The sequence below is a fragment of the Bos taurus genome, chromosome 1 (genome assembly GCF_002263795.3).
Source record: "Bos taurus isolate L1 Dominette 01449 registration number 42190680 breed Hereford chromosome 1, ARS-UCD2.0, whole genome shotgun sequence".
Taxonomy (NCBI): Eukaryota; Metazoa; Chordata; class Mammalia; order Artiodactyla; family Bovidae; genus Bos; species Bos taurus.
The window spans coordinates 152,074,484-152,093,543 of NC_037328.1; the positions used below are offsets into that span (position 1 = coordinate 152,074,484).

The window sequence follows — 19,060 nt, forward strand, 5'->3', positions numbered from 1 at the left end:
TTTCTCTACCTTGGATAGGGACTTTTTTCTCATCTTAAAAATATTTCCAATTTGAAACAAAAAAATGTCTTATTTTAATTTGTATTCTTTGACTGCTTATGAAGTCAACCATTGTTACAGGTATGTTGTAATTTTTCTTTCCTGAATCCTCCATTCATGAGGCTGACCCATTTTCAATCTAAAAGAGTTTTTTACATTCAGGTTTAGCAAATTATGAAGTGCCTGTTTTTGTAGATGAAAATGATTGAGTAGCTGTGATTTTATATATTTCAACATGATGGAGTAAGGAAGTTAGAGCGTTTCCCTGGATTCATGGCTTATATTGCATATGTTTTCCCACTTTTTTTCTGTTTATTTTTTACTTCACACTGCTTTTGAATGTAAAAGGAGTTTCACCTTTAACTTTGAAACTTTTTTCCTTTGTGGTCAAGATAATGGTATTATTATTTATGATTCCTAGAAGAAAAATCCAGAATCTTTCTGAACAGCAACTGAATGGGAGTGGACAGAACATGGGAGAATTAGTGTAAGAGGGGTGGGATGGTTTGGGAGAAAATCCAAACTAAGCAGCTTGCCAAGTTCATGTCCACTTCCCAATGCTGGTGTATATTATAGGTGCAAATATCCTGGAGTACACTGAAGACAGTCAATGAATTTCAATCTGGGAACATGACAAGCATTACTTAAGATGTGAGGATTCATAGTTTCATTTTTAAAACATAAATGTCAATTTAAAAGGACCCATTAGTTACTGAAGGCTCCTTGTTGATCTCCCTTGCTTAATGGATGAAATAAAAGAACAGAGCTTCTCTTTGCCTGTTTTGTGTTAAGAAGCAGCAAGAAGTGCAAGTGTCCAGCTATCACTGTGTGAGATGCCATGCTGCAGTGGGATTCTTCTTTGCTGTTGAGATAGCATGCCTTTTGTCCATTTCATGTGTCTTAACTTCATTTTATTGAAGTATAGTTTATTCATAATGTCATGTTAATTTCAGGTGTACAACAAAGTAATTCAGTTATACACATGTGTGTATATATTATTTTTCATATTTTCCCCTTGTAGGTTATCACAAAATATTGAGTATAGTTCCCTGTGCTATCTATGGTAGGTCCTTGTTGGTTATTTTATAAATAGCAGTGTATTAATCCCAAATTCCTAATTTGTTCCTCCCCATTTCCCCTTCAGTAACCATAAGTTTGTTTCATATTTGTCGGTCTATTTTTATTTTGTAAAGAAGTTCATTTGTAACTTTTTTTCTTAGATGCCACATATAAGGGATATCATATGAGATTTGTCTTTCTCTGTCTGACTTCACTTAATATGACCACTTCACTATAATACCACATTTTTTTATCCATTCATCTCTCGATGGTCTTGACTACTGTAAACGGTGCTGTAATGAACACTGGGGTGCGTGTATCTTTTTAAAGTTGGTTTTCTCCAGATACACACCCAGGAGTGGGGTTGTAGGATAGTGTGGTGGTTTTGTTTTTAGTTCTTTAAGGAACCTCCATACTGTTCTCCATATCATCCACTTCATTGCTGAGATCACGTTGAAGAAGTTTACTTACCCAAGGGGGAACTGAGCCGAATATATTATAAATTATAAAAGACCCTCCCTGGATGGACCATGCTTCTCCAAATCCCAGGTGACTTATGCTCCCAAAGCATGATCCATCCCCACTTCGCAGTGCTGGCTCCTTTTGAGGCTTTGTAACAACTTACGGCAATTTTCACGAGCAAACTTGATGATTTCACAAGGCTGTTAGAAAGATGGTAAAATAAAGAGTATTTAATTTGAAGCATATTCCTCCTCAACCTCATGACTTAGAAACCTTATAAGGAATCAGTGCCTATCTGACGCTTTTTAATCCACAACAGAAAACCCAAAATTTGTCACAGCAGATGAAACTTTCCAGGAAGTTATATTTCTGGATCCAGTGGACATTTTAAATATTTTATATCTAATACACTGCCCATATTATTAGAGATAGGTAGATAAGGGGAACCCTTCTTTTTTTTTTTTTATCTTCTTAACAAAGGAATGGAATCAAATTTGATTTTGAAGAAGTTTAATCCAGGAATCTCAGCACAAAAAGCAGAGGAATGCCTTCAATTCTTGGGTCTCTACATTAGTGACTCCTGTAACATTTCTTCAGAGCGACAGCCAAGACGTTCTACCCTCAGCACCTCCCCTAGGAACCTTCATTGCTCCCTTGACCCCTTCCTCTCTGCTCTGTCCTCTTCTCCAACCGACCCCATTACGTTCTGCTCCTCAGTTGCTCCACACCCTTCCCTACCTCCCGCCACTGTACTTTTGTACCTGGGACGTGAAAAATAACCATAAGGCTGAAATCCTTTTCAGGTGCGCCATAAGACACAGTGGCCTCTACTATACTGCTAAGTCACTTCAGTTGTGTCTGACTCTGTGCGACCCCATAGATGGCAGCCCACCAGGCTCCCCCGTCCCTGGGATTCTCCAGGCAAGAACACTGGAGTGGCTTGCCATTTCCTTCTCCAATGCATGAAAGTGAAAAGTCAAAGTGAAGTCACTCAGTCGTGTCCAACTCTTAGCGACCCCAAGGACTACAGCCTACCAGGCTCCTCCATCCATGGGATTCTCCAGGCAAGAGTACTGGAGTGGGTTGCCATTTCCTTCTCCAATGCATGAAAGTGAAAAGTAAAAGTGAAGTCGCTCAGTCATGTCTGACTCTTCGCAATCCCATGGACTGCAGCCTTCCAGGCTCCTCTGTCCATGGGATTTTCCAGGCAAGAGTACTGGAGTGGGTTGCCATTGCCTTCTCCACCTACTATACTATGTGTTGGCTTATAAATACTCCATAAGCAAGTTTTTTACTTAATTTATTTTTTATTGAAGGATAATTGCTTTACAGAATTTTGCTGTTTGCTGTCAAACCTCAACATGAATCAGCCACAGGTAGACATGTATCCCCTCCCTTTTGAACCTCCCTCCCATCTCCCTCCCCACCCACTCCTCTAGGTTGATACAGAGAGCCCTGTTTGAGTTCCCTGCTGCTGCTGCTAAGTCGCTTCAGTCATGTCCAACTCTGTGCGACCCCATAGACAGCAGCCCACCAGGCTCCCCCGTCCCTGGGATTCTCCAGGCAAGAGTACTGGAATGGGTTGCCATTTCCTTTTCCAATGCATGAAAGTGAAAAGTCAAAGTGAAGTCACTCAGTCGTGTCCAACTCTTAGCAACCCCAAGGACTACAGCCTACCAGGCTCCTCCATCCATGGGATTTTCCAGGCAAGAGTGAGTTCCCTGCATCATACAGCAAATTCCCGTTGGCTATCTATTTACATATGGTAATGTAAGTTTCCTTGTTGCTCTTTCCATACATCTTACCCTCTCCTCCCCTCTCCCCATGTCCATAAGTCTATTCTCTTTGTTTCTCCACTGCTGCCCTGTAAATAAATTCTTCGGTGCCATTTTTCTAGGTTCCATATATACGTGTTAGAGAATGAAGTGAGTCAAAAAGAGAAAGATAAATACTGTATAAGCAATTTTTGCGCCTCACCAAAAAAGCTTGTTTGTTTTTTGCACAGGGGTGAAAAGTGAAAGAAAGTGAAAGTCTCTCAGTCGTGTTCAACTCTTTGCAACCCCATGGACTATACAGTCCATGAGATTCTCCAGGCCATAACATGGGAGTGGGTAGCCTTTCCCTTCTCCAGGGGATCATCCCAAGTAGACCTCAAAGTCTTCCTTTCATGCCAACCAGTATTAGTCAAAAACATCCAGATTTAAAATATTATTCTACTCTTTAAAATATTGTTTAAATATTTAAAATATTATTCTGTTCCTTTTACTTGATTTGGCTATAATCAACTAGAGTAAAGTCTATAAACTTTAAAGTATCAAGAGAACTTACAAGAGGAGAAATTAAAGAATTTTTACAGATTTCTATCTTGCAAAGGTGGAAATTTTTGTGTTTTTGAAAAAATAAAGTTTAGAATTAAAATATTCACACCCAGGAGAAACAACAGATTCTATAGCCATTTAAGATACCAGAATAATCAGACAGAGAATATAAAATAACTATGCTTTGTATGTCTGAAGAAATAAGAAAGATCCTTGAAAATATGAAAAAAAAAATCTTTACCTACCATCATATCTACCACACCTTTGGGACCCTTGATGCCCTGGAAAAGACAGAAATGGGTTTCAAATGCAAGATCTTGGAAGCCCAACACATTATTCTGAAGACTTGGCAAGAGAACTTGAGAAAGTTTACCAAGGTACAGAGACCACCCCTTTAGGGCCTGAAGTTCTGTCTGACTCCTTAAGGAAGGAGTTCAGAGTGTCTAGGAGAGGTGTCCCAGACCTCAGAGTTCAGGGTGCCCAGGGAGATGCTACAGAAAGACCCTTAAGAGACCAGGTCATTTTGAGACCAGGCCACAGTTGAGGATTAGAATCAGGAAAAGGTCATTCAAGATTCTAAAGTGGACCCCAGCCCTCCCCTTTCCCTCCCCTGCCACCCATCACCACCCTATCTGTTCTCGAGCACACACAAGTCTCCCCTGGAAACCGTCCCAACAGACCCGCCCAACTCCAGCCACCCTGGGACTCTGAAGTTCTCTGTTCTTATTTGGGCTCTGTGAGGTAGTCAGTTGTGACTTCCTGCAGTTCACTATAACCTCTTCAGCCTTTGTTTCTCCATCTGTAAAATGGGCATGGTGGTCCTCCTACTTTTAAGATTTTTGAATGTATCTTTAAGATTTTTGTGCACCTCTCCAGCAAGCAGTAAACTGCAGTGAAGGCCGCAGGTTCAACCCACTGCTGACTCCCTGCACCTTCCTGCATGGATGACAGTCTGGCCTCGTAGGATGAAGCAGAGTGCAAAATGACAATCACCTCAAGGTTTTTTCTTTCATACCAAGTGACCTTCCAGGGAATTTTACAAATATCTGTGGACCTGTAACATTGTCAGTTCAGGAAAGATTTTATAAATGTCATATTTTGTTAGGATTTCTTTCTGGTTTTTGCATAAATGTCGTCACTCATCTTGTTTACAATGATAAGCTCACTCTCCAGTGAACTTTACGTATTATTTTTGCATTTAGACAGATTCATGAATCTTCAGGCACCCTAACGTCTTCCCCACATTTAAGTCAAAATATCTATATTTAATAAATACCATATTGTGTAAGGACTTGAAGCTAAGGTCCTCTAAAGCAAGACTGGCCTATTCCCTATAAAGCTCCTCCTGCGCATTTTAAACGTTTATTTCTTCTTAGAGATGCCTCTCACCAAATCCTCGATCACTGTTATTTTCAAATAAAAGAAAGCAGAAGTCCATGTTACCACCGGTCCTGGAGGGCCTGGGTCACCTCGAGTTCCAGCAAATCCAGGAAGTCCAGCCTTACCCTGAAAATGACCAAACCAAAGGAGTAAGCGCCCCCCTTGAACACGACTTGATTACGACCAATAGGCCCACTTTGAGATTCCAAGTTGTCCTTAGATGCGAGGTCTAATGAGTCTGTTGTGGGCCAATTAGTGGAGTGAGACATGCAGACTGGGGGGAGGCATCTCTGTGAGAACCACTTGAGTCCCCACCGTACATACTTAACCGGAGTCAATATGTGTGCCTTCGCACAAATACTTCCAAACAGAGTCTTACCCTATGTCTCAGTTCTCAGCTGAGACTCGTCACATAATTAAATGAATGCAGGAAATGAGTATTGAGGGTCAGGCATCAAGAGAAAGGAAAAGTTCCTATTAGCTTCTGATCTTTAGTGTCTCAGAAGCAGTCTATGCTGTCCATGGACTCGCTGCTCATCTTACAGGTATTTGAACTGATACTGAATTATCTGCGTGTAACTGACACTTTGTCTTTTTAAATTTTAAACAGGAGAGAAAAGTTTAACTGAGAAAGGTAATATTAGCCAGTATAGTCAAGGCTGGGGTCCTTCCAGTACACGTACAGATGTGAGAGCAGGACCATAAAGAAGGCAGAGCACTGAAGAATTAATGCTTTTGATTGAACTGTGGTGCTGGAGAAGACTCCTGAGAGTCCCTTGGACAGCAAGGAGATCAAACCAGTCAATCTTAAAGGAAATCAACCCTGAATATTCATAGGAGGGACTGATGCTGAAGTTTGAAGCTCCAGTCCTTTGGCCACCTGATGCAAACAGCTGACTCATTGGAAAAAAACCCTGATGCTGGGAAAAATTGAAGGCAGAAGGAGAAGAAGGCAACAGAGGATGAGAGGTTGAGTGGCATCACCAGTTCAATGGACATGAACATGGGCAAACTCCAGGAGATGGTGAGAGACAGGGAAGCCCAGAGTGCTGCAGTCCATGTGGTCATGAAGAGTCAAACATGACTTGGTGACTGAACAACAATATTAGCCAATAGTAAGTCAGGTTAGACACAGATCAAATTTTTCTTTATGTCCTTGCCAGTCTACGAAAATGCCAATCATAAAGTGCCCAGATAATACACACTATCTTTCCATTCTTCTTTTCTACACTGAACCCTAGTCCGTGTTCTTTTCCCAAAAGACCTAACTCCCTAATGTGGAAGTGTTAGTCACTCAGTCATGTCTGACTCTTTACTACTCCATGCCAGGCTCCTCTGTCCCTGGAATTCTCCAGGCAAGAATACTGGAGTGGGTAGCCATTCCCTTCTCCAGGGGATCTTCTCAACCCAAGGATCAGTCTCCAAGGATCTTTCTCCCACATCGCAGGCAGATTCTTTACCGTCTGGGCCACCAGGGAAGCCCCTATCCATCAGCTAAGCACTACCTAGGTGTGGGGTATCCACCAATTACTTTTTCCAAGAAGGGCTGCCAGTGACTGTGGATCTTCAAGACAGAATCTTCCAAACCTGAAGATTTTAATGGTTTTCATGCAGAATCCCTAAACTACAGAGGAAACATGACTCTAAGTCCACCAAGATGGCAGCCACATTCTTGACAGTCTAGTCCTAGAATACCTAAGAGAAAGTCAAGGCTTAGAAGAATCTTAAAGAAACAGTAATGTCTGTCCTGCAAACCATCTAGATTTACCAAAGACAAGGGTACCCCTGAAACTGTCTTTAAAAGATTGATACTGCATAACTGAAACTCCAACTTGAATTTTCTGTGTTATGGTTTGGTGAGCTGCACTTACATTCAGATGATAAATGATAATTTATTAATTATCATTAAGCAGGGAGTGACCAAGAAAGGTGTAGAATATTCTGAGGAGGACATGGGCTTTCTGCTAAAAAACCCATTAACCCAGGAGAAATGGAGTCCTGTGAGTCACGATGTGGCCTCTGTAGACATGGGGAAATTCCTTTGGCTCTTACCCTCTTCCCTCTGATTCCCTTTGCCCCCTTCTCTCCTCGGTGGCCTGGGTCACCATCTTCTCCCTTAATAGAATCAAAAGCAGAACCATGAGTGTAAAGAAAAATAAAGGACAAACAAATGACACACACTGCATACCAGATATCAGGGCCAAAAAGATATCTTCTTACTTGTGCACCAGGGTAGCCAGGAAATCCAGGTTCACCCTAGTGTCAGAAACGAGATAAGGGCTTTGTTTAGTGTCATATGATTAAGGCTTTCTTTGACATTCATTGGGGGGAAAAGAAGGAACTACAATTTTGAGGAAACAGACTCAGAAACCAGTGCCAGTAAAAACAATGATCACAACGGCTGTTATCTTCAGCTCCTCCCAAGTGGCCGTATTTCCCTTCTACAATTCAACGCAAAACAATGTGCACATGATTTTTACAAATTCCTCCTCCTTCCTTGATGTATTGTATAACGAAACTTTCTTCTTGTGCATTTTTTATCTATCAGTTTAAGTAACCAGAGGTATGATCCAATGGAAACCAAGGGAAGGGGCACTAAATTGCTGCAGGAAAGTAGGTGATCACTGTCAGGCCAAAGACATACTACTACCAAGCAATCATTCAGTCAACGAGTATGTATTTAGCACCTACTGTCTGCCAGACGTCTCTAGGCATTGGGAATTCCATGGTAAACAGAACAAAGATCCTGTCATCAAGGAACTTACCTGCTAGTGAGAGAGAGACATACAGTCTGACAGGGTAAGATCAATGCTATTCCGGAAAAAAGGATTAAGGAACAGATAATGACGTGTAGGGGTGACGAGTCAGGCAAAACCATTTTGGAGAGGTGGCAAAATTCTTCCATTATTCTTCCAGTAAGAATTACGGAAGCAAGCCAAACAGATGTGCCAAAGAAGAGCATCCAGGCAGAGGAAGGAGTGTGTGAAAACCATAAACAGGAGTATGAACAGGCGCCAAGTCTGAGGAACAGTGAAACAGAACAAGGGTGTGGGGAGGGTGGATTGCAGAGAGTCGTGCAGGTCACGGAACAGTGCGGCTAACTCTGAAAGCCATCAGGAGCCATGGCTGGGCTGTGAGTAAAGAAGTGACATGATCTGACTCTGTATTTTAAACATGGCTCTGGTTCCTTCAAGCAGAGCTAACCAGAAGCGCAGAGGCAGGGAGAACAGTCAGGTGGCGATGACCCTCATTAAGGTAGTGCACTTAATGCTGGCTTAGCCCAGGGGCAGCACTGGCCGTGGTGAGATGGGATGAAATCTCATCCCATGTATGTATTTTGAAGACAGACTCACCCTCATTTGCTGATGGATTAAACGCAGGCAGGGAGAAAAGGAGACTTATTAAAGATGAAACAAGCACCTGTCTTGAGTAACTGGCAGGATGCAGTCTCTACTTCCCATGCTGGGGAAGGCAGGGTGAAGGGCAGGTGAATCAGTTTTGACTGACTGCATGTTTGATGATACTAAAGGATTCAGAGAGATAACTTTGGCCTGGAGTCCAGGGACCTTTCAGGAGGAGGTGAACATTCTCCTCATGCTTTCCTTAAGCCGTGTGCAACAATGTATCTTGCCTGAGAACTGGCCTTTCTTTAGGTCTGGAGTTGATAATTACAGAGTGAGACAGTGTCTTACTAATGGAAATGCTTTTCTTAGACTCTGTGTTAATGATTATAATTGTAGCACATCTTGCATGGAAACCCATATCTCAAGACTTGTCCCCCTGATTCCACAGCAATGGTATATCTTGGTCTGAGACGTTGCTCAGAACCCGTTCTCCCTGGCTAGTCTCCGGCTGGTTATCCCAGGATGTCTGCCTTGGGGGAGGGTTGGGTGGAGCTCTTACGACCTTGAGGTATTCTTTTTCTCTATTCTCAGCCATCAGCTGAGAAGTACCCAATGCCCTGCTTAAAATAGTGGGGGTGGGTACTCTTCGACCCCCTTCTGATGTCTGTGCAAGAAACTTTTTTCACTTTTTCTTTTTTTTTTTTTCATGAAAAGTCAAACATGACTTTTCACTTTTTCTTTTTCACTTTCACTTTAAATAAAAATCTTTGCCTCACAAAGCTCTTGGTGCCTGAGACTGTCTTTGGTCCCAGAGTGAAATTTTACGCTTCAGAGACGGGGAATCTGCTGGCACCATTCACCGTAAGCCATCAGCATCATTGCTCCCCAGGTCACACTGGTGGCAAAGAACCCGCCTGCCAGTGCCAATGAAGGAGATGTAAGAGAAACACATTCCATCTCTGGGTCGGGAAGACCCCCTGGAGAAGGAAATGGCAACCCACTCCAGTATTCTTGCCTGGGAAAATCACATGGACAGAGAAGCCTGGTAGGCTACAGTCCATAGGTCGCAAAGCGTCGGACACGACTGAAGTGACTTAGCACGCATGCAGGTGTGATGATGGTATTGTACATTTTTAAAGGCTATTTAGAGATGCAAGCTGAAATATTTATGCATGAACTATACAGTCCTGAATATTCACTGGAAGGACTGATGCTGAAGCTGAAACTCCAATACTTTGGCCACCTGATGGGAAGAAGTGACTCATTAGGAAAGAACTAGATGCTGGGAAAGATTGAGGGCAGGAGGAGAAGGGGACGACAGAGGATGAGATGGTTAGATGGCATCACCGACTCGATGGACATGAGTTTGAGCAAGCTCTGGGAGTTGGTGATGGACAGGGAGGCCTGGCGTGCTGCAGTCCATGGGGTTGCAAAAAGTTGGACATGACTGAACGACTGAACCGAACTGATACACTACCAGGGATTTACTTCAAAATAATTGGGAGAGGGGTGAAGAAAAGTAGGTGAGACCACAAATAAAACAAAACTAAACTGGCCAAGTGTTTTGCATTGTTTGAACTAGGTAACGTGTACATCAGAAGAGGGATCATTACATTTGTATCTTCACTTATATATATGTTTGGATTTTTCCATAATAAAAGATTATAAAATGAAAGAAGAAGAAAAAAGTTGGTTTGGACATGCCAATTTTCATGTACCTATTAGATAACCAAGGGAAATGTATTTGGAACTTAAGAGACTGGTTCAGGCTAGAGAAATAAACTGAAGATTGGAGGGTGGATGGCACTTGACTCCATCAGTCAGGTCATCTCAGGAGTAACTAAGGAGGGAGAGAAATGTGAAGATAGAGTCATCTCGAGTCTTCAACATTTAGTGCTCTAGAACATTGAGAAGGTCCAGGCAAGAGCAGCCAGTGACAACCAAGGAAGTAGTGTGTGCTGGAAGTTGGGTCGGGAAAGGTTTAAAGATCAAGCCCTTGTGATCATCTCTGCCAAATGCCGCTGAGACATGTAGCACAATGTGGGCAAAGAACTGACCACTGGACTTAGCACCACTGTCCCTCAAATGCAGCACACATTTACCACGACCGAAGCAGACGTCGTGAGAGGGGAGGGCCATGGAGTGAAGGCTCAACTGTCATCAGTTGCAGAGAACCAGAGGGAAGAAGGTGGTGTTTCCAAACCGAGGCACTACTGACATTTTAGACCTGATGGTTGTTAGCCGTGAAGGGCTATCAAACAGCATAAAATGGCATCTCTGGTCTCCACCTACTAGATGCCAGCAGCATCCCTGCCCCAGTTCAGACAACCAAAACATCTCTAGGTATTGCCAGATGCCCCCTGGAGGGTAAAATCACCCCTGTGTAAGAACCACTAATACAGACTGCTCCTTCCGAGAGTTTTATAGGAGAGGAATGGGGCAACGGGAGTCTAGTTAAGTGAGGGGGTTTGGGGTTTTTTTTTTTTTTTTTGGTTTGGGTGTTTTTCTTTAATTTGTTTGTTTGTTTGTTTGTTTTAGATGAGGGATATTTCCACCTGTTTGTATACTGATGGGAATGGTCTATGGCGAGGGAAGAAAATGTAATGATGCAGGAAAGAAAGGTGACTGCTGCAAGAGCCAGGGTTTTAAGGAAGCCAAAAAAAAGGAATGGAATTTGGTCCACAGGAGGCAAGAGGAGGCTCACAGACAGATAACGGCACAGACTCTGATGCAGGGCAGTGCAAGGAGGCTGGACACGCAAGCTTGGAGGCAAGCAGGCGGCCTTTGCGGCGGTGGGTGCACACAGCGATTTTCTCCTCAATGATCTACTTACTTCATGAAATAGGAGGCACAGTCACCTGCTGAAAATGGAGACAACGAAGCAGGTCTTGGAGGCTTGAGGGGAGAAAGGTGGGTATGAGGTCGTCAACTTGGAGGGGAGAAGAGTGAGCCAGCCAGGAAAAGGCAGTGGGCCAGGCAGCGTAAGAGCCTGAGGGGGACCGCGGTGTCCTGCCAGGAGAAAACGCAGCAAGCGCAAACTGCAGCCCTCTGCCCCACAGCAGACTGTATCACGGTGAGCACAGACGGCCCCTGTGCTAGCTCACAGCTGGCATCTGGCTCCAAACATGCCGGTTTGAATTCCAGCATCCTTTCTATGCAAACTCTAGCTTAGAGAAGAAAGATTTAATTTGCCAGGATGGGGCTCCAAAGGCTACCTTCTACACTCAGATCTGGCTCAAGCTGTGTGACCTTAGGTAGGTCGCTTCACTTCTCTGAACCTCCATACTCTTATCTGCACACCGACAAGGCTAAACTAGATGTTCCATCATTCCACAGCTATTTACTAAGCACTTACAGCACTCAGGGCTCTTTTCTGCTCGATAAAATGGCAGTGGTGCCATCTGGCAGCCACGAGGAAACAAGAGAATGGCAGAAAAGTCAGCCCAGACTCCTGTTCAGCAGCTGAGCACCACTGCACAGCCCAGTGACTTGTTATTTTATGAGACAAGAAATGTAACTTGTGGGCTGAAGCCCCCAGAATAATTGTAGCGAATGACATTTGATTCAAGCTTCATACGGCTTCCAAGCTTCAAAACCTCTGTCACTGAGGTTTTGCTAAAATACCAGATTCTCATAGGAGGGAATATTCAAATATACTTATTGAGCAGCTATTTTCAGCACCAGGCTCTGTTCCAGCAATACAAAAATGAATAAAATGTCTAAAAAATGAGACAAATGAATATATTACTAGAAATAGACTCACAGACATAGAAAACAAACTTACCACAGGGGAAAGGCGGACTTTGGAATTAACATTTATACTCTACTAACCGTGGGGGCTTTACTGGTGGTTCAGACGGTAAAGAATCTGCTGCAATGCAGGAGACCCAGGTTCAATCCCTGAGTCAGGAAGATCCCCTGGAGAAGGGAATGGCTACCCACTCCAGTGTTTTTGCCTGGAGACTTCCATGGACAGAGTCAGACACAAGTGAGTGACTAACACACACTGCTAAAATAGATAACCAACAAAGGTCTACAGTATAGCACAGAGTACTATACTCAAAAACGTGTAACAAGCTATAACGGAAAAGAATCTGAAAAAGAGGAGATTTAGACAGATAGAGGAATCACTTTGCTGTAGAACTGAAACTAACTCCACAGTGTAAATCAACCACACGGCAATTTTTTTAAACAGATTAATTTTAAAATAAATAAATTAAACACTTAACATTTCTAAAAATGAATAAGATGCAAGCCTGACGGCAAGTTCACAAACTGGAAGTAGCTGCATGGATAAACGACAATCCAACCTAGATGGGGAAGCTGCTGTAGAGACACGAACACTGGGCTTTAGGAACACAAGGCACATCACGGTTTCTGTCTGGGGAAGCCCAGTAGGGCATCAGCAGAAAGAAGCTGACACTTGAGTCGGTCTAAGAACGAGAGTAAAAATGGTCCAAAGGAAGGAGATGGGGAGGCCATCCCAAACAGAGGCAAGAGCATTTGCAAAGACAAGGAGTTGCAACAGTCCTGGCGTGCACAGGGCTGGGGTGGGGCTAGGAATTTGTTTTTTAAATAAGGGAGAGACTAAATCAGCTTTTATTTTTTAAGGAGGGAACTCTGGCAGCTCTGATATATGTCATAAAAAAAAATACACAGGAACCATTTCTGGTACACCACTTGGGTAATAACTCTTACTCTAGTGAAGTAAAATAAAAAGTACCACTTTAGCTGGGAATAATCTGTCAGGTAACCCTCACCTTTGCTCCTTTTCTTCCTGGATGTCCATATCCCTCTGGACCGGGAAGACCCTAAGAAAAAGATACGTGATGAATTGTAGGGTCATCCACAACACTTGGTCGATAATATTCTCTGAACTCTTGGACAAACCAGCAGGTCAAGGAGGTAGGGAAGGCAGAGGGGCTTGGCGGAGGTTGGGGGGATTTGGTGGAGATTTCTCCTACCTCTACAGCACAAACACTAGATGTCCTTCACAGGATAAGGAGGGGACAAGGGTTTAAAACTTTAAAAGACCACAAGATAAGTAAGTGTGTGTGTGTGTGTGTGCACGTGTGTGTTAATTTTTTGATCACCTCTTCATCAAAATTCTGACCTCAGCAAGATGCTATCTTGGTTGTAGGAAGCCAAATCACTGTACAAAGTTCCCCCTTGGGCTAAATTTGCTTTGTTTGCAGGATAAAATCACAACAGAAGAAGCTTCAGAACTGGTAAGTCTCTAGGGATAAAGACAAATTGGAGAGGAGGGGTGGGTGAAGCCAATGTGGTCCATATGATATAAACCCAGATAGACCTGAATTTTTTTCCACTTACAACACTGGTTCTATACTGACCTTGGCCAAGTTACTCAACCTCCTCATCTGTTCAGTCCAGTTCAGTCCAGTCGCTCAGTCGTGTCTGACTCTTTGCGACCCCATGAATCGCAGCACGCCAGGCCTCCCTGTCCATCACCAACTCCCGGAGTTCACTGAGACTCAGGTCCACCGAGTCAGTGATGCCATCCAGCCATCTCATCCTCTGTCGTCCCCTTCTCCTCCTGCCCCCAATCCCTCCCAGCATCAGAGTCTTTTCCAATGAGTCAACTCTTTGCATGATGTGGCCAAAGTACTGGAGTTTCAGCTTTAGCATCATTCCTTCCAAAGAAATCCCAGGGCTGATCTCCTTCAGAATGGACTGGTTGGATCTCCTTGCAGTCCAAGGGACTCTCAAGAGTCTTCTCCAACACCACACTTCAAAAGCATCAATTCTTTGGTGCTCAGCTTTTTTCACAGTCCAACTCTCACATCCATAGATGACTAGTGGAAAAACCATACCATGGGGATAATAACGTCATCTACACAGCATGATTTTTTTTTTTTTGAAAGACTGAGGGGAATTGTGCGTGGAAAGCACTTAGCGTGGCACCAAGCACAGGGAACGTGCTTGATTCGTGCCATTGTTCTGCTTCCGGCGGTGGCTGTAGCACTGGTGATGTTGGGAGGGGAGTGGTGACGGTGGTGGCGATGGTGGTGGCCTAGACGGTGCTGATTCGGGGTAGCGGTGGTGATGGTGATGCTGGTCACGGTGACGGTCATGGTCACGGTGACGGAACTGATGTCAGTGGAAGCGGTGATGGTGCGATTCCACACAGAGGTGATGAGGCCAGCAATTACGAAAATGTTGATGATTCTACTGGGATCTATACTGTGCACTTAGACAGTGAGCCTCTTGTAATAAAGAGTCAACTCAGAACTTTCTGTCTATTCTTTGCTGAATGAACAAAGACTGTACCCAAATCAACTGAGAAGATTTTTTTAATTTTAAGCCACAGAAGTTATGGCACTGACCTAAGGGGGAACGTTTGAAATTTTAGAAAAGAAAGACAAATCATGTAAAGGAAAAAAAATTGCCAGAAATAGATTACTGAAGGGAGAAAAAGATGCGAATGAGGCTCAGTTGCTTTACTCCAGCTTCACTCTGCTCAAGGACATGCAAGGCCATCAGCATCTGTAACCCCAGAGGCCCCAACTGTATGTTTTAGAGATGTCCCCTCTGAGGGGACACCTTCAAGAAAGGCACTGCTCTCCAGCCTGGCCTGTTCCAGGGACAGGCCAGCATTATTTCAAGTCAAGATAGTCTAATCAACAGTGTTAACCTTATTATCATCTGACTTGAGTGTAGACTCATTTGATAGTAATCCTATTTTTTTCCCCTTTCCACATTTAAGTTTAAGCTTCTTAGGCCTGTTTTTGTTTCTTCTGCTTGCTAAAAAAAAAAAAAAAATGCAAGTTCAATGCTGAGGGAAAAACAGCAGCAGGTCCTTCCTACTATAATGAAAGAAATCTCAGAAATATGAGTTGGAAAGACAGCATTATCCTGTAACAGTGAGGTAGTAAATTGAAAATAGTCATGAAATAACTAACTTGCTCTCACCTTCAGAGTAATGACTAAGGTGAAAAGGCACAGCACTGCAGATCATCTTTGGCCTCCAAAGATGATGACAGGCTCTGAATAATCAAACCCGGACCTTTAAAAGTTTGCAACTCTGATTGGCTGTCTTACTTGTTTTTCCAGGAAAAAAAAAAAAAAAAACGTTTCATAACATCTTTGTATTCTCGAAGACTCAAACACTTGTAAAATATCTTTGTCAAACAGAAGAGCCTTTTTGGAACCTCCCTCTCCAACAATAAATCCCAAGATATCTTTGGAGTCTTTATTGACATAAGGAGTCTGGGAATCTTTGAACTACAGAGATGTAGAACAGCTCTACTGATGATGCATGTCATATTCATAACCCCAAGTTTTCATCAAGAATGTTAGGATTTTCTGTGGAGCAAGAACAAATAACATGAAATTCTATCAGGAGACCAAAACAGAGAAACTAGACTTACAGGGTGCCCTCTTGGTCCTTGTAGACCTGGCGGTCCTCTTTCTCCTACATCACCAAGCTCTCCCTTTTATAATAAAAGGCAAACATGAAGTTAATTTTCTAAGTTCAATCAATTTTATGTCATTTTCCATAGAGATTTTACATTCCTTTTAAGTCCTCGTGACAACATCCTGCAGTCTAATGTCAAATCTTCCTCTGCTGCTGCTGCTGCTAAGTTGCTTCAGTCGTGTCCGACTCTGTTCAACCCCACAGACGGCAGCCCACCAGGCTCCCCCGTCCCTGGGATTCTCCAGGCAAGAACACTGGAGTGGGTTGCCATTTCCTTCTCCAGTGCATGAAAGTGAAAAGTGAAAGGGAAGTCGCTCAGTCGTGTCCTATTCGTAGCAACCCCATGGACTGCAGCCTACCAGGCTCCTCTGTCCATGGGATTTTCTAGGCAAAAGTACTGGAGTGGGGTGCCATTGCCTTCTCTGAAATCTTCCTCTAGACTTTGCAAAATACCAGTAACTTTATTACAGTAAAGATTTTGGTACTGAAAATCAACAAGCCAGGTATGCAGCGCCAGTTACAGAATTTTATATTACCACAGCTTTTTCTATGTGTTAGAATGTGAATGTACCCTGGTGGTGAGTCTGTATGTTTATCTAATTAGCGATGTGTCTGTGTCTACTGATGTATGTGACCATCTATCCGTCCATCTTGCTATATGGCTGTCTAAGCATCTTTCCTTCTCGGTCCCCATCTATCTAACTACAAGGTAATGAAGAGTCGTGTGATCACCAAGCACATGAGTCTCTCACACTGGAAATGATCGTGTAAGGAGATACTCACATGAAAGAATCCAGTTGCACAAGGAAGAGTGAGCTTTCTGACACTCACCTTCATTCCCCTTGATCCATCTTTTCCTTTTGAACCATTTGGGCCTGGAGGCCCAGCATTCCCCTGCAATAAGACCACAACCCAGATCAGCTGTGATGTTTGACCCAATTAATTTTATCCTCCAAAGTGCCTAACATGCACATTTGACCTCTGAGCAGGGGACTGAGGTGAGCGAGCAGGGTGATCTGTGCAAGAGGCCACATACTCCAGATGCCAAGATTTGGAGGAATCACCTGGCTACTAGAGAAAAACACCATCTGATGAAGAAACTGGGAAGGCAACTGTCTGAACTTTTACCCACTCCAAACAGAAAATATGATCAAGTGAGAACGAAAATGATATGATCAGTTATAGGACTTGACCTTCCCAACCAAGAGAGAGATGGCACAGGCCATTCTGAATCTCCAGACACTTTAATCCCTGGCTCAAATGGTGCTGCTTGGGTTTTTGAAGCTGTTCTCAAATGCTCCTTCCACAGGAGGCCACTTCTAACCACCAGCTTCAACCTGCTCTGACCCTCCTATGACCCACGGGATAGCAAGTGGAGAAGGCACTACACAGGCACTAGAGAGACCCAGGTTGGGGGCCCGTTCAGCCACTTACCATTCAGGTGAAAAATCATTAAATCCCTTGGAGCCTCAGTTTTCTCTTCCATAAAATTGGGGTGATTTTAAGTAATGCTTCCTTATATGTTTATGAGGAATAAATCGGTCATTTATGCTGCTTTGATAGTACTATTTCTTGTACTACAGGTAAGCATGAGCTTGTGTTACACACCCTTGTGGCTCAAACTGAATCTACTTCATTACTGTATTCCCACAATCCTACATATCCTTAGAGTAGAAAGGGTACATAGCTGGTGGTCAGTGTCTATTTCCTCAAATTAACTATTTCTAGAAAGTCCTGATACCCAGAGATCCCAGAACAAACCATGTATCTTTACATTATTTGTCCAGGGACATACAGGTCTATGAACTGGCCATGGGGAATGAGCAGCTGTGTTGAGCCGTGAGTTTGTCAAACCTACCTGAGCACCCACTAAGCCTTTTTCTCCAAAACTTCCTGGTGGGCCTCGCCTTCCTCTTGGTCCCTGGTCCAGAGATGACATTAAAATTCAACCAGTTTTTATAGAGTTGTTTATTTTCCATGTAACCATAAAATCACCTCGGATGCCCATGGAAGCACAGATGAAGGGGCTCTGACCCATCACAATCACACTCCTCACACTGCCCTCCAAGGCACCCACAGCTCATTCATTCCACACTCCCTCCATCTAAGCAGTATCTATATTCTTAACCACTTCTCCAGTTGAATCTAATGAATACTAAAATTTAAAAATTGATTTTTTTTCACTCAACTAATTTTAAACCCTAAAAGGGAAATGAGAAGACTGGCTGGGATATTGATCTCCTTTGAAAAATCAACTGTATCCTTATCCACACAAGGGTTAAGGGCTAGAGTTTGCATCCCGTTATTATCAAGAACCCAAACACATTTTAACTGGCTTAATCTCACTGGGCAATTGCTGGGGAGTTCTTCGTTTTCTCTCCAATCTATTTGACTTTACTGATTTTTGACATTTTAATTCTTCCTCAGCATTCTGAGAAATGCTTTCCCATTAGAAGCACTGATCCTGGCTTCTATACTCCTGGGTGAGGTATTGTAATCATCTGTTTAAACAGGCCACCATATCCACGCCCCAGTAGGAAGGCGAGAATCAAGGGAGGTTTTCTGGTTTATCTTACTCATGATCAGCCCCCCTTATGTTCAGCCAAGAACTTAAAGAGGAAGTCCAGAATGCAACAGTGGTCCACATTTGAATTAAGCCAGTGAGGAAAAGGAAAGCCAAAAATATTTCTCAGTTGTTTTCCCTTAGGCTCAGACAATACTTTCTATTATAAAATACATACAATCTGTAATTACACTTTGATGACCCATTTCTTTTGGTAGCACCTTAGTCAAGTCAAAAAGACAGCATAAACCTTCTCAAATGACTATATACAAGTTTCAAAATTATAGAGAGTGATTCAATGTGTTAGTAAAAATCTGTTGTTTAAAATTTCTCCTTTTGACGATCCCTGGAAACAATTTGGCTTTCCAAAGAAAGATGTAGAAAGTGTTCCAAAGAGGGTTATAGAATGACAGATTTGGATTACACTTCGAAGACTGCAAAAGAACTGGCTGAAAGTGTA

At 43.0% G+C, this 19,060-nt stretch overlaps 1 protein-coding gene across 1 annotated transcript in view; it reads right to left on the bottom strand.

Annotated features, from left to right (window-relative positions):
* Window positions 1-19,060, bottom strand: part of LOC112448102 (collagen alpha-4(VI) chain) — a 147,169-nt gene that overhangs the window by 38,016 nt on the left and 90,093 nt on the right. Inside the window, exons 19-27 of the mRNA XM_024997177.2 lie at window positions 17,896-17,958; window positions 16,869-16,931; window positions 15,991-16,053; window positions 13,363-13,413; window positions 7,479-7,514; window positions 7,311-7,373; window positions 5,322-5,384; window positions 4,124-4,159; window positions 1,724-1,760 (exon numbers count right to left, since the gene is read on the bottom strand). Of these exons, the coding sequence (XP_024852945.1) occupies window positions 1,724-1,760; window positions 4,124-4,159; window positions 5,322-5,384; window positions 7,311-7,373; window positions 7,479-7,514; window positions 13,363-13,413; window positions 15,991-16,053; window positions 16,869-16,931; window positions 17,896-17,958 (475 nt within the window). The remainder of the gene's footprint in view (window positions 1-1,723; window positions 1,761-4,123; window positions 4,160-5,321; window positions 5,385-7,310; window positions 7,374-7,478; window positions 7,515-13,362; window positions 13,414-15,990; window positions 16,054-16,868; window positions 16,932-17,895; window positions 17,959-19,060) is intronic.